Source organism: Bos indicus x Bos taurus, chromosome 24 (genome assembly GCF_003369695.1).
Source record: "Bos indicus x Bos taurus breed Angus x Brahman F1 hybrid chromosome 24, Bos_hybrid_MaternalHap_v2.0, whole genome shotgun sequence".
NCBI classification, from domain to species: Eukaryota; Metazoa; Chordata; class Mammalia; order Artiodactyla; family Bovidae; genus Bos; species Bos indicus x Bos taurus.
This window is the reverse complement of record NC_040099.1, coordinates 23,373,786-23,388,014: the sequence shown is the minus strand read 5'-3', so window position 1 is coordinate 23,388,014 and position 14,229 is coordinate 23,373,786. Positions and strand designations below refer to the sequence as shown.

The 14,229-nt window shown below is 36.0% G+C and overlaps 1 protein-coding gene across 6 annotated transcripts in view; it reads right to left on the bottom strand.

Moving 5' to 3' along the window:
* Positions 1–14,229, bottom strand: part of NOL4 (nucleolar protein 4) — a 465,486-nt gene that overhangs the window by 126,773 nt on the left and 324,484 nt on the right. For 5 of the 6 annotated variants that reach the window (XM_027525944.1, XM_027525947.1, XM_027525948.1 and 2 more), the window contains 2 exons: positions 4,937–5,116; positions 4,000–4,191 (listed from right to left, as the gene is read on the bottom strand). In XM_027525944.1, coding sequence (XP_027381745.1) covers positions 4,000–4,191; positions 4,937–5,116 — 372 coding nt within the window. The remainder of the gene's footprint in view (positions 1–3,999; positions 4,192–4,936; positions 5,117–14,229) is intronic. The other variant, XM_027525946.1, reaches the window with a different exon arrangement.

Sequence of the window (14,229 nt, the reverse complement as noted above, 5' to 3'; positions counted from 1 at the left end):
TTTTCATTACATGCTAAAAGAGGGTTCCAAATGAGATCATTTATAGTGGGCGTTCACAAGCCTAAGGGACAATGTTCCTGGCCAAATTTTTCTTCAAAAAATAGCATGAGATTAATTCTTGAAACAAATATGATCAAATAAATAATATTAAAAGGCAAATTAATAGGTAATTTTTCAAGAGATTGAGTTTATGGAATTCCAATACCTAGGCCACTTGATCTGAATAAAGAACTTAGAATACGGTCTGAAAATGAGACACAAAATTTGAGGTACATGAGGCAGAATGGGTTGAAAGTCTTTGACTATATCCTCCAAATATTTCCATTTAAGTTTTACAAAAATGCATCTAAACATATGCAGCCTGGTGAAAGATTCTCTAAATAATGCAAACTCAGAAAATAAAAAGAGAAATCATATCCATAACACAAATGATACTCAGGTATGGGCCAACCCCACCTTGTTCATAAAGGTTTGCTTTTGTTGTTTAATCTATCATAGGTGCTCTTGAATTTAAGATCAGGACACACTGGAGCAATACATTTCTTTTCTGGAACAATCAACAAATAGTCTTTAGAAAACTAACTGAAGTAACTTGAGTGTCAAAGCTGCATAACAGAATCAATAATGATATATTTGTCTAAGGATTAATATAATGGCTATCTAACTCAATGGTGCTTAAAATCTATTGAAAACTAACATAGTACTCTGTATCAAGCTTCTTGGATTTACTTTTCATAAAACATATTCTTTTATATTCAACACTGAAGAACTTATGATTTGAGATCATTGGAAACAATGAATTAGTGAAAATGTATAGAAAAGTATAATAATAAGGTTTTTTAACTTCATGCATTATAGAGACTGTTTGGTGCAATGACAGAGATTTTCACTACTTAAGCTATTAAGACCTTTGGGGTCTTAATGATTTCAGTGAAATAAGAATGCATAAATAAATATTCTAATATTTGTATGCATTCAGAGAAGTCAATGAAAAGTACTTGTGCTCTGAATTCTTAAGGGATAAAAGAAGTGAAAGTAAAAGTTGCTCAGTCATGTCTGACTCTTTGTGACTCCATGGACTAAAGCCCATCAGGGTCCTCTGTCCATGGAGTTCTCCAAGCAAGAACACTGGAGTGGGTAGCTGTTCCCTTCTCCAAGGGATCTTCCCAACCCAGAGATCAAACTCAGGTCTCCTGCATTGCAGGTGGATTCTTTACCATCTGAGCCACCAGGGAAGCCTCATCTTAAGGGATAGTGTAGTGTACATTAATTAAAAATGAATATTTTTTGTACTAACAACAGCAGAAAATTAGAGTGAAAGTCAGATTCTTAAATATAATACTAATATAAGGGCTAAGTCGCTTCAGTTGTGTCCAACTCTTTGTGAACCCATGGACTGTAGCCCGCCAGGCTCCTCTGTGTCCATGGGATTCTCCAGGCAAGAATACTGGAGTGAACTGCCATTTTCTCCTCCAGGGGATCTTCCTGATCCAGGGATTGAACCTGAGTCTCTTAAGTCTCCTGCAATGGCAGGTGGGTTCTTTACCATTAGTGCTACCTGGGAAACCCCTAATACTAATATAAGTTGTGATAAACCACTTCTATGGGAATATCTCTTTGAATTTCTGAATCAAAGTCAGGAAGGAACTATGTAATTTAATATTTTGTATTTTGCTTTACTTATAGAGTCTGTTGCCTTAGAGACCATAAGTAACTGGATGAGCTAAGCTTTCTGAATGTCACTTTCATACATTCATTTTAAAATACAGAATCCCCTATCAAATAGTCCTACAGCTTTCCAATTATTCTCTTCAAATATATTGAAGTTGTCTTTAGGTTGTTTCATTGACTTATCAAAGTACTACAAAATAATTTGCATGTAAAAATAATCATATATTAAAAATGATACACATTTTCTGCATGTCTTCACACAGCAAAAATAATAAAAGAAAGCCTTTTCAAATGTTACAATTTTTTAAATTATTGATATTAATTTTAAAATTATGATGGCAAGAATATTAATGTACAGTATTTAGTTGTAATTACTACCTGCCCTAGTCATGCCTTCCTTATTTGTTCCAGGCAAGGATGAGTGTTCAAAATGATGACACACTCCATGAAAATGAAGTCATATGTAAAGCACATCAAAATTCTGGTGTTAAATAGATGGCAAATTTAATATTTAATTCTAGTAGTACATTATTGAATAATATATTTTTAAAAAATAGGCTAAACTACAACATCAATTGTTGGACTTCCCCAGTGGCTCAGACAGTAAAGCGTCTGCCTACAATGCAGGAGACCCAGTTTCAATCCCTGGGTGGGGAAGATCCCCTGGTGAAGGAAATGGCAACCCACTGTAGTACTCTTGCCTGGAAAATCCCATGGACGGAGGAACCTGGTAGGCTACAGTCCATGGGGTCGCAAAGAGTCGGACACGACCGAGCGACTTCACTCAGTTTGCATTTTTCCTTTAGCACTTCACTTCCTACAACTGTAACCTCAAAGAATCATGATTAGGAAACATGCTAAATTCATTTAACAGGTCAGGCATCTTGTATTTCTCATTACTTTGTACAATGTTATGCACATTATACATATACGGATAAATGAACAAAGAGATGAACAATTGAAAATTATTAAAAATGAAATACAAAGCATTTCTTTATAATGTTTTGCTTCATGATTAGTTTGCAAACCTACATGATTTGATATCAACTTTTTTGTCCTCTATGCATAGCACAAAGCTTAAAACACACAGGTGTTCATATTTGGTAAATAAATACAGCTAATAAAAAACCTGTGACTATCTCAAGTATACTTTATAGAAATTAAGAATTCTGCATGACAAACTGAAGTGATGTGCCTAGGTTACACAGCAGCATAGTTCTGGTGGACTAGAACTCCAGACCACGCTCTCTGGGGACCAAGCCTTGTGTTAGAGACCATCTTGACAGACTACCTCTCTATAAGAAATGGTCATTTTCCTTTTAAAATTTCAAAGATATTCTCAAAAGTCAATGTAGGAAATGGATAATAAGGGATGTTATTACTTGTCATTCATTTTTATCTGAAAAGCTCTTTCTCATATATGATACTCGGAAACCTCTCCTAAATCTTTATCAACTCCTGCTCTATGATACCTAATGAATCAGAGGCCTTGATCACAAAGAGTTTGGCTTTCACAGAGGCTTCTCAAAGGTACAAATAAAATAGTTTCAGAAAATTTCTAGTACTTGTCCACTCAAGTACATAAAAATATTAAGAAAATTTTAAAATATTTTGTAAAAACTACTTATAGGTACAACTACTCAATCAAGCTGAGGTAGAATAAAGTTCAAAAACCACTGATATTTAAATTCCAGCCATAAATACCTAACATTGGCATAATGTCATCCGTCTATAAAGCCAAGCTGAATCTAAAAGCTTATGTTAACCATCCACAAGACAGACACACAAATATACCGAGTACACAAAAGCCTTACTTTTCACATAAGGAGTTTCATTCCCTGATCTTTGTTTTCAAGGCCTGCTATTTGTAAACTGTTGGTATGAAATTGATACTACTTAGATGGATCCATTCATTTCCTTTTGTTCCAGAGAAAGGCATTCTCATATGCCATCTAAAGCAACCATTGGTGCTTCAGTTCAAGACTTGATTAACCTTAGATCTGCTTCAGCAGTAACAGAAAGATAACACACAAGAATGGGATGCTGATTCTTGCTGGTGTTCACTCATGTGACCCTCCTTTTCTAGGACGTGGTACCACGCGGGCCTGTGAGCACTAGTCTCACAAGGTATTCCTTATTGAATCAACAGAGGGGATAAATACTTCAGGAAGATGAAAAGGAGCAAAAACAAACAAGCAAACAAAAACCCCCTGGACCTGACGTTATGGAAAAAATTAAAAAGACACTAAGATGAAAAAAAAAATCGTGTCATGGTTTACATGTGGGATTTGGATGGAATCTAGGGCTGTGTTTTAATTCAAAACTCACCATCTCAAAACCACTTCTTTTCATCCGCCTGCAGGACTTGAGGTAAGTACGTATGCGTTTTCGGGCACGCTCTTGATATTCAGGGAATTGTCGCCTGCATGAGTCAATGATAGCCTGGATCTTTTCTTTGGGCTGCTTAGAGATTGGGACCATTCGGTCCAAGTTTTCATCTACAAACAGCCTGACAAACATCTGTTGGCAAGAGGGAGACAGAGGAGAAGGGTTTGGAGGGCTGCTCTCTGCTGTTCCTAGCTTCCTGTCTTGATTACTGATAGGAAAATACTCTTTTCTGGTTTATGCACTGGAGAACTTTGCAATGGAAAGCCAGAAATTTTAAGCAAACACCCTTTAAAGACTTTCTAAATGGTTGGATTAAAAAATAGAGAGAGAAAGAGAGAGAGAGGCAGACAGACAGACAGACAGAGACAGAAAAATATAGACTATTGCGTAGAAAAAAAATCAAGAAATAACAGTAGACTGTGACAATTAAGCACCCCGTAAATTCTCTATTAATAATAAAAATGACTGTTACATTGCTACACTGCACAGTATACTAATCTCAGAAAACAAACAACAGATTCTTTTGTCATGCATAATTAGGTAAGCTGGGAAAGCAAAAAAAACAAAAACAAAAACAAAAAATAACGGATGACGGGCAGGCTCTTCTGGGGCATAAGCTGAGGCCCCCTTCATCCGCTAGGTAAACATGCATACTCACACAACACAACTGCAGTTTTCAGCTCACATTTGGCTTTAAAATTCTAAACAAAACACAGCAATTCTGGTGTCTGGTTGGCAAAGAGTGTTTCATGTACTTTTTAAATCCTTCTGTAAATTAAACAAACATGTCTCTAAAATATCCACATTTACCAACAAGCAACAACATGAAAGTGAAGGGGTAAAAATCCAGCCACACAGGGAGGGTGGCAAGACTCACATTAAAAGCTTTTAGCCGCTCAGCCTCTACGCCATCTGTCTCGTTAGCCTTCTCAGAATCTTCGTGGTCATCGTGGTCATCTTCATCCTCATCTCCCCTGTTTAGAGACAGATCCTCAGCACCCCGATCCACACTCTCATTTTTGCCCGAGTCGTAGCTTGAATAGCTATGCGCAGGGGACTGAAAAGAAAAGAAATTGCTGCTTTGAAATTCCTTGCACGAGCTAATAAATTTTGTTTTGCTTTTAATGTCAACCGTTTCTCAAAACTTCAGTTTAAATAAGCTGATAATTCTAGAGCTGTGGCTATTTTCACTTAAATCAAAATTAACTTAAATGAAATCACATTAAAACTTCATTTCCTGTGTCACACCATTCACATGGTGAGTGCTCAATAGCCACATAGAACATTTCTGTCACTGCAGAAAGATTTATTGAATTTAGCTTTTTGAGAGCAATTATTGTTTCCATTCAATATACACATTGCAGAACCAAAAACCTGCAATCAGTTTTGTAAAGGAATCATTGAATCACATATTCTTGGAATAGAGATGACACCAGAGCTTAGTCCACCTAACTGTGTTAGTATTCTTGACACAGATCAGGGAACTGAGGGGTAGGTATATTTCACTGATTTGCCCAACAAGGACTATACAAAATATTGATGCTAGGACTGCTAGGACATGTTTTAAGGTCACTTTATAATTAGTCTATGAGTCTAAAGATGGCATCTGATTTTGCTTTAGAAAAAAGTAACTAGGTTTCCTTCTAATCATTTGTCAAGCTTAGTGCTTCATAATGTACTAATGAAGGCCAACCAAGACAATTTTCACAAACGTAGATAATTGTGTCCAAGACCAACTATGGGTCCTGCTGCAATATCCTTTACTTCCTTGTTAGCCGAGCATCTGTTCCAATCCTGTGAGCACCAACCTCTTCTACCCTAGGTATCACTGCTTCAAACCTTCAGCTCCAGATGAAGAAAGTGTGCCTGTAACTAAAATCAAGTTGAATCTAGCAGAGCTAAGAGTAGAAACAGTCCCAGGAAATCATTTGAGCATCTAGATTCAACTGTGCCTGAAATGAAATGAACTCATGGATCTTTCCAGTTGTGTGATATTATATCCTTTCAACCTCCCCTTTATATTTTTGCTTAAATCTGAGTTTCAGTCATTTGCAGTGGAGCTTGGAGTAGTACAGCAATCAGTCAATACTGGGTCAGATTAACAACCCCAAGTTTCATATATGATAACTTAGATACCCTGGTCACCCCAGCTAGTATGTATAATTTCTGTAAAGAACAGAAACTATTCTGAAATCTAACAACAAAGTCAACTACTTTTGAAAGACCTTTACAATGGGAAATTTTAAATCATTAGCCTTCAAAACTGCCTCCATGCAATGACAACATATGTGTTGACTGCTTTAAGGACTGCACTACTATTTTATTACCATAAAATCAGAGAGAGAACAAAACTCAAATAGATCACTGACATTAAAAGTGGAGTTACAATTTAAAATAAAGCCTATTTTTATAGTTTAGATCATTTACAAGGTAGAATCACCTAATCAAATATAAGGCAAATATCCCATAGGTTTAAAAAATATACTATATATGCTTTTTAAATGGTAATATTTTAAAAGTGTTATAATACACTTATCTGAATACAAATATGCTAGGCTAATTTATTCTTTCTAGCTATGACGTGAGACACACAAGCCAGCAGTCTACTACAAATAGTACCACTTAGAACCACGAAGGATGTTTATGGATAGCTCTAGGCAGTCAAGGTAAAGAAAACCCATCTTAGACCTGAAAATATTCAGGATCTAAACCAAGAACATAATGTTGTTGTTGTTGTTTTTCCTTCAAGAAAATAAACGAAAATTTTTGTAACTCTGAATTCTCTTTCGCAGATGGTATATTTCTTGCCTGTCTCATTGTTGAAGATCTAAAAGCTTTCAAGACTAACTGGATTAAGTTCAGTTTCCACAGATTCCCACTTCAACCTCAGTCTATTTGAGTCTTTTCCTTCACTGTAAACTCTTAGTATTCAGTAGCTTTTGACACTGATTTAAATACCACCATTGTGCTGTATGTTTCTTTTCATGTTAATATGCATTTTTTCCTTCTAGCTAGACCGAGACAGGAATCTAAACATGTCCTACTTTTTCCTCACAGCATCTAAGAAAGGTTCTCTACAGAGTTGGCACTGAAGGTAGTTTTTCTTTTTCTGCAAAGTCGTTGGTCTTAAAATATGGGGGAGTGAAGACAAGCCATAGACGGAAAGAAAATATTTGCCAATGACACATCTGCTAAAGGACAGTTATCCAAAATATACAAAGAACACTAAAAACTAAACAATAAGGAAACAACTTGATTAAAATATGGGCCAGTGACACCTCACCCAAGAAAATATACAGATGGCAAATAGGCATATGAAAAGATGCTTCACATCATATGCATTGGGGAAATGCAAACTGAGGCAACAATGGGATATCACTACACACGTATCACAAGGGTCAAAATCCGGAACACTGGCAGCACTAAATGCTGGAGACGATGTGGAACCACAAGTTTCATGGATTGCTGTAGGATGCAAAATGATACCACCACTTTGGAAGATAGATAGTTTTGCCTTTTCTTCTGAAACTAAACATATTCACCATGTGATTCAGCAATTGTGCTCCTTGGTATTTACCCAAGGAATTAAAATTTGTGTCTACACAAAACCTGCACAATAATGTTTCAAACAGCTTTATTCATAATTGCCAAAACCTGCAAACAACCAAGATGTGCTTCAATGAGTGAATGGATAAACTGTGGTTGATACAGGTAATGAAATAATATTTATTACTAAAAGAAATGAGCTATCCAGCTACGAAAAGACACAGGGGAATCTTAAATACATTTTACTAAGTGTGTCTCCCGGGTGGTGCTAGTGGTAAAGAAACTGCTGGCCAATGCAGGAGACATAAAAGACATGAGTCTGATCTCTGGGTCGAGAAGATCCCCTGGAGAATGGCAACCCATTCCAGTATTCCTGCCTGGAGAATTCCATGGACAGAGGAGCCTGACGGGCTCCACAGGGTCATACAGAATCAGACATAACTGAAGCACAGTGAAAGAAACCAATGGAAAAGACTCTATATTGTATGATTTCAACTATATGACATCCTAGAAAAGGCAAAACTAGAGACAATTAAAACAAAAAAAATCAATAGTTGCCATGGCTTAGGGGATGGGGAGGGATGAATAGACAGAACAAAGATTTTTAGGGCCATGAAAATACTCTGTAAGATACTACAGTAGTGGATACAAGCCATTCTACATTTGTACAAATCCAAGGAATGTACACTACCATGAGTGAACCTTAATATAAACTATTGACTTTGGATAACTATAATTCACCAGTGTAGGTTCATCAATTGTATTAATAACATGTGTGCTGCTCTGGTAAATAATGCTGGTAACGGGGAAAATAAACACGTGTAGAGGGAAGTGGGAATACGGGAAATCTCTATACCCTCCTCTCAGTTTTACTGTGAATCTAAAACTTCTCTAAAAATAGTCCTTTTAACAAATGGGAGAATATGGGTATTGGGGTGATAATATAAAATTAAGCAACAAAAATTACTATAGGCCTTCTAATAACCCACATAAAATATAGCAGTCATTGCCCCATAAACCTGTCTCATTTCAATAAAAACTCTGGATGATCATTCCCTAAACAAATCTCCATTTTAGAAACAATCATTTTCATTTTCCATGTATAAAACCAAAAAATCCAAATTAGACCTTTAAAAATACAAAGATATAAAGAAGCATAACTTAGGCCTGATGGAAGAGAGACACCTGCTTATCCAAAAAATGGTTTATGGGGACAAGATTAGATTTTTGTCTTAGTTGCATGTTTCATTCATTATCTTGAGATCACACGTGACCATCCTTCTTGAACATAAATTTGCACTTCCCTTTTCTCACATTTTTGCACCCAAATAGAACTGCCAATTCTAGACCTAGAAAAATCCCCACAGAGAGGAAGATTAACCTTATTTTTAAGGAAAGTTTTCTTACTCTGTGTTCAGAGCATTTTTTATCTTTATTTAACATTTATTTTATTTAATGATATTTTACTCTTTTTGATGCAATTGTAGATAGGATTGTGTTCTTAATTTCTCATTCTGAGAGTTTATTATTGTGTGTAGAAATGCAACAGATTTCTGTATATTGATTTTGTTCCTGCCACTTCACTGTATTCAGCAAGTTACATTTAAAAATATCAGTTACTCATTACTGAATCTACTAGGCATTCTTAGCATCATTAAAAGTGTGATAACCAGACACTGTGTGCCTTGTGACGTGATGCAAAATGAAGCATTTGCTCGTGTATTAGTCACTCAATAATGTCTGACTTTTTGTGACCCCATGGACTGTAACCCACCAAGTTCCTCTGTCCATGGTATTTTTAAGGCAAGAATACTGGAGTGGGTTGCCATTTTCTCCTCCAGGGGATCCCCCCAACCCAGGGACTGAACTCACATCTTCTGCCTTCACAGGTGGATGCTCTACCACTGAACCCCCTGGGAAATCCCAAAGGAAACACACAGTATAATTAAAGAAACAAGCTTTTGAAAATAAAAACAAGAAATTGAATCCAATCTAACCTCAGTCTAGAATGGCGGTTCTCAAAGTGTGCCTGTTAGCTCAGCACTAATTGTATATCCTGGGAACTGATCAAAAATGCACATTATTTGTCCCATCCTAGATCGCCTGAATCAGACATTATGGGCTAGATCCATAATCTGTGTTTTATTAATAAAATGCCTTCCAGGGGGATTCTGTTGTAGCTCAAGTTTGAGAACCATTTGTCAGAAGTTGGGTTTCCCTCGTAGTGCAGTCAGTAAAGAACCTGCCTGCAGTGCAAGAGGCCCATGTTCGATTCCTGGGTTGGGAAGATCCCCTGCAGAAGGAAATAGCAATCCACGCCAGTATTATTGCCTAGGAAATCTCATGGACAGAAGAACCTGGCAGGCTAAGTCCATGGAGTCGCAAGGGGTCAGACATGACTTAGTGACTAAACCACCACAGTTTGAAACTAACTTCTAATAAGACAATGATAGTAAGACATAAGACACAAGAAAAAGCAGACAGATAAATCCAAAATATGAAGCACTGTATAGAACAATTGACTTTGGTTTAGCAATATCTTAGTGACACAGGGAAAAAAGTGACATACTAGAAGGGACTTAAAAGGTTTAATAAAGTGAAAGGTGTTGAATTTGCTTATATCGTGATTCAAATAAACCTAATGCAAAAAGACAATTTTGAAAAATTGGGAATATTTGCCTATGGATGAGATTAGATGATTACATTGCGTACTTTTTGTTAGATGTGATGTCCTAACATTTGGTTTAAGTGAATATTTATCTAAGAAAAGGGGCTTCCCAGATGGTTCAACGGTAAAGAATACACATAGAGTTTCGATCCTTGGATCCAGAAGATCTCCTGGAGGAGCACACGGCAACTTACTCCAGTATTCGTGCCTGGAAAATCCCATGGGCAGAGGAGCCCAGAAGACAGTCCAGGTAGTGACAAAGAGTAGGGCATAAATGAGCATACACGCACCTGAGAAAATGTCCACATTTGTTAGAGGCAGAGAGGGATGAAATGACATCGATATCTGGGATCTGCTTTTAAATATGGCAGAAAAAAAGTTTAAAAAGTAAAAAAAAAAAAAAAAAACTTAGGCACTGAATATAGGTGATAGATATTAGAAGTTCTATGTATCAGTTCAGTCACTCACTTGCTCATCATGTCCAACTGTCTGCGACCCCATGAACCCCAGCACGCCAGGTCTCCTTGACCATTACCATCTCCCGGAGTCCACCCAAACCCATGTCCACTGAGTTGGTGATGCCATCCAACCATCTCATCCTTGTCGTCCCCTTCTCCTCCTGCCCTCAATCTTTTCCAGCATCAGGGTCTTTTCAAATGAGTCAGCTCTTCTAATCAGGTGGCCAAAGTATTGGAGTTTCAGCCTCAACATCAGTCCTTCCAATGAACACCCAGAACTGATCTCCTTTAGAATGGACTGGTTGGGTCTACTTGCAGTCCAAGGGATTCTCAAGAGTCTTCTCCAACACCACAGTTCAAAAGCTTCAATTCTTCAGCGCTCAGTTTTCTTCACAGTCCAACTCTCACATCCATACATGACCACAGGAAAAACCATAGCCTTGACTAGATGGACCTTCGTTGACAAAGTAATGTCTCTGCTTTTGAATATGCTATCTAGGTTGGTCATAACTTTCCTTTCAAGGAGTAAGTGTCTTTTAATTTCATGGATACAATCACCATGTGCAGTGATTTTGGAGCCTTCCAAGATAAAGTCAGCCACTGTTTCCCTATCTATTTGCCATGAAGTGACAGAACCAGATAGGGTGACCAAAAAGTTCATTTGAGTTTTCCCATGGCATTGTATGGAAAATAATGAACTTTTGGCCAACTAAATATTATATTCTCTACCTTTAAAAAAATTTATACTTTCAAAATGAATATTAAAATGTAACAAATTTTAAGTTATTTTATATCTCCTCTATTTTGAATATTTTTAGGTGACAGTCATTTGTTCAACATTTAAAGAAGCACTGCTTAATACATAGAGTTGTTTTGGCCCATAGGATTGAGTAGATACAAGTTTTTTGAGTTTCAGTTATATTTTCAGTATAATTGAAAGTTATAAAATTTGGAGAGGGAGTGCATTTGAAAAATTAGATAAGAAAGTGAATATTTAATTAAAATGAGAAAAGCCACAATAAATGACAAGATTCTAAAAAGTTTGTAAATGCTACAAACATCACAAATGGCAGAAATATAATAGTTTAAAAATTAAATAACTCCCTGGCCCATTTTTGTTTTATTTCTACATTTCTTGGCTGCATGTTCTTTGATTGCTTCTTCATATGACAATGATTTTGTATTACCATATTCTACAGAGAGAATAGAAAAGAAAAATCAGTATTTAGCATACCTGATGGAAATGTGTCTTTTATTGTTGACAGTCTAGAAATTTTCCTTTGCTCTTCAAATTAAATATTGCTAATATCATGCAAATTGTTACATTGTTTTCAGTGGAGGAAACTCTTAATTAAGTTCCTTTCATATTTAGGGCATCTCAAGTTTTCTTGGGAAATGACTGACTTCATTAAAATGACATGAGTTTTATGTTTTCTTCATTGATATCAGCATTTTCTGTCAAATCCAATGTGAAATTTAAATCTTCTAACGTGAATAAATTCATCTCTCTTCATTAACTGTATTTGTCTTACTCCCAAGGAAATACTATCTTTAGTAAGACCTGAAAAATTTTATTACAAGTCACTTTCTTCTCAGTGTCAAAATGTCTATCAATTTCACTTGTCATTTTTATTGATTTTTTCATATTTTATTAATGTTTTCTCTGAGTTTTCTCTCAGTTATTTAGTAAATAATACAAAGACAACAAAATGATACAGGCTTTATATATTTCAAATTAAGAATCTATTATTTCTCACTTATTTTATAAAAAAGGTCCAAAAGACCTTTCCACACGGCAAGTGAAATATCATTTTCCACTGTGTGAATGGTACTCAAACTATCTCTGTATTAACTTACAACTGCATGTGAATTTGCAATTACACATTTGTATAACCAGGGATTGATTTTTGTTATTTTGTTTATTGGTTTACCATAGTGTATATGCTTTTCTAGTATTGAGGCTAAAAAGGAGACATATTTGACACTTGATTTTACTGCCAAATGTTTGAAGAGTCTCATGAAATTTTAGATATCTGAAAATCACTCCATTTCATAACCTCTGAAAGGAAATCTCTCTCATTTAATAATTTTAAAAACTCTGGCTACTTTTTTGGTACTTCAAAATGATAGTAAATATTTTTTTTCAGGCTTGTTTTTCAAGATACTAGTTGGTTGAGCATGGTGGTTCTCTCATTTTGACATGCATCAGAATCTCCCAAAGGATCTGTTAAGATATAGAGCACTGCATCTTATTCAGTAGATCTAGAGTGGAGCCCAAGAATTCTGATTTTAACAAGTGCCCAGATGAAGCAGATGCTGCTGGTCTTCATTAACCTGAGCTGCTATAACAAAAGTCCTATTGACTGCGTGGTTTAACAGAAATATTTAGGGCTTCCCTTGTGGCTCAGCTGGTAAAGAATCTGCCTGCAATGTAGGAGACCTGGGTTTGATCCCTGGGTTGGGAAGATCTCCTGGAGAAGGGAAAGGCTACCCACTTCAGTATTCTGGCCTAGAGAACTCCATGGACTGTATAGTCCATGGGGTCGCAGAGTCAGATACAACTGAGTGACTTTCACTTCAGAGGCTGAGAAGTCCAAGATGAAGCTGCCCTCAGATTTGATGTCTGATGAGAACCTGCTTCTTGGGTTCACAGGTTAAGAAATTTGTTAACATTAAAATAACTTAAGATGATGAGTAACTGTTTAATGCCTATTAGTGTTAGTTGCTCAGTCCATGGACTGCAGCCGACCAGGCTCCTCTTTCCATGGGATTCTCTAGGGAAGAATACTGGAGTGGGTAGCCATTCCCTTTCTCCAGGGGATCTTTCTGAACCAGGTATTGAATCTGGGTCTCTTGCATTGCAGGCAGATTCCTTACAGTCTGACCCACCAGAGAAGTGTAATACCTTATCCAAGCATACTTGTTAAATTTTTTAAATAAATATAAATAAGAAAAAAGATTATACTACTAAACTCAATAATGTATATTCACAAATATCTAAATAATTTCCAATTAAGATAATACATCAAAACATTAAATGATAAACATACATTTATCTATTTTAGTTTTTAAATTCTTACATAGAGACAAAAATACTTGGGTTTATTAACAAAATGTCTCTGTCACATTAAAATTGTACTATGAAAACATATCTAAAAACTAAGTTTTTATAATTATGTATTAATAGATTTGTTAACTTACAATGTAATCCTAATATACAATAGTTCACAGTTGCCTGCTACCTACTTTTCAGTGGAAAGTAAAGATTACTAGTAGTAAAAATTCTATTTTAAACACACCAAAAATACAGTTCCTGAACTGGGAACACTCAAACCAAAATATGGAGTAAAACTCCAGGGTATACGGCTATAAAGCATTTATATAGTGAGGAGGCAATGACTGTATTTTTTACAGTGATTGGTTATAATATTAGAATTTTCTTAAATGATAATGATAGGAAGCTGGTTAATGCTTTCTTCATTTCAATTTTAGGGAACA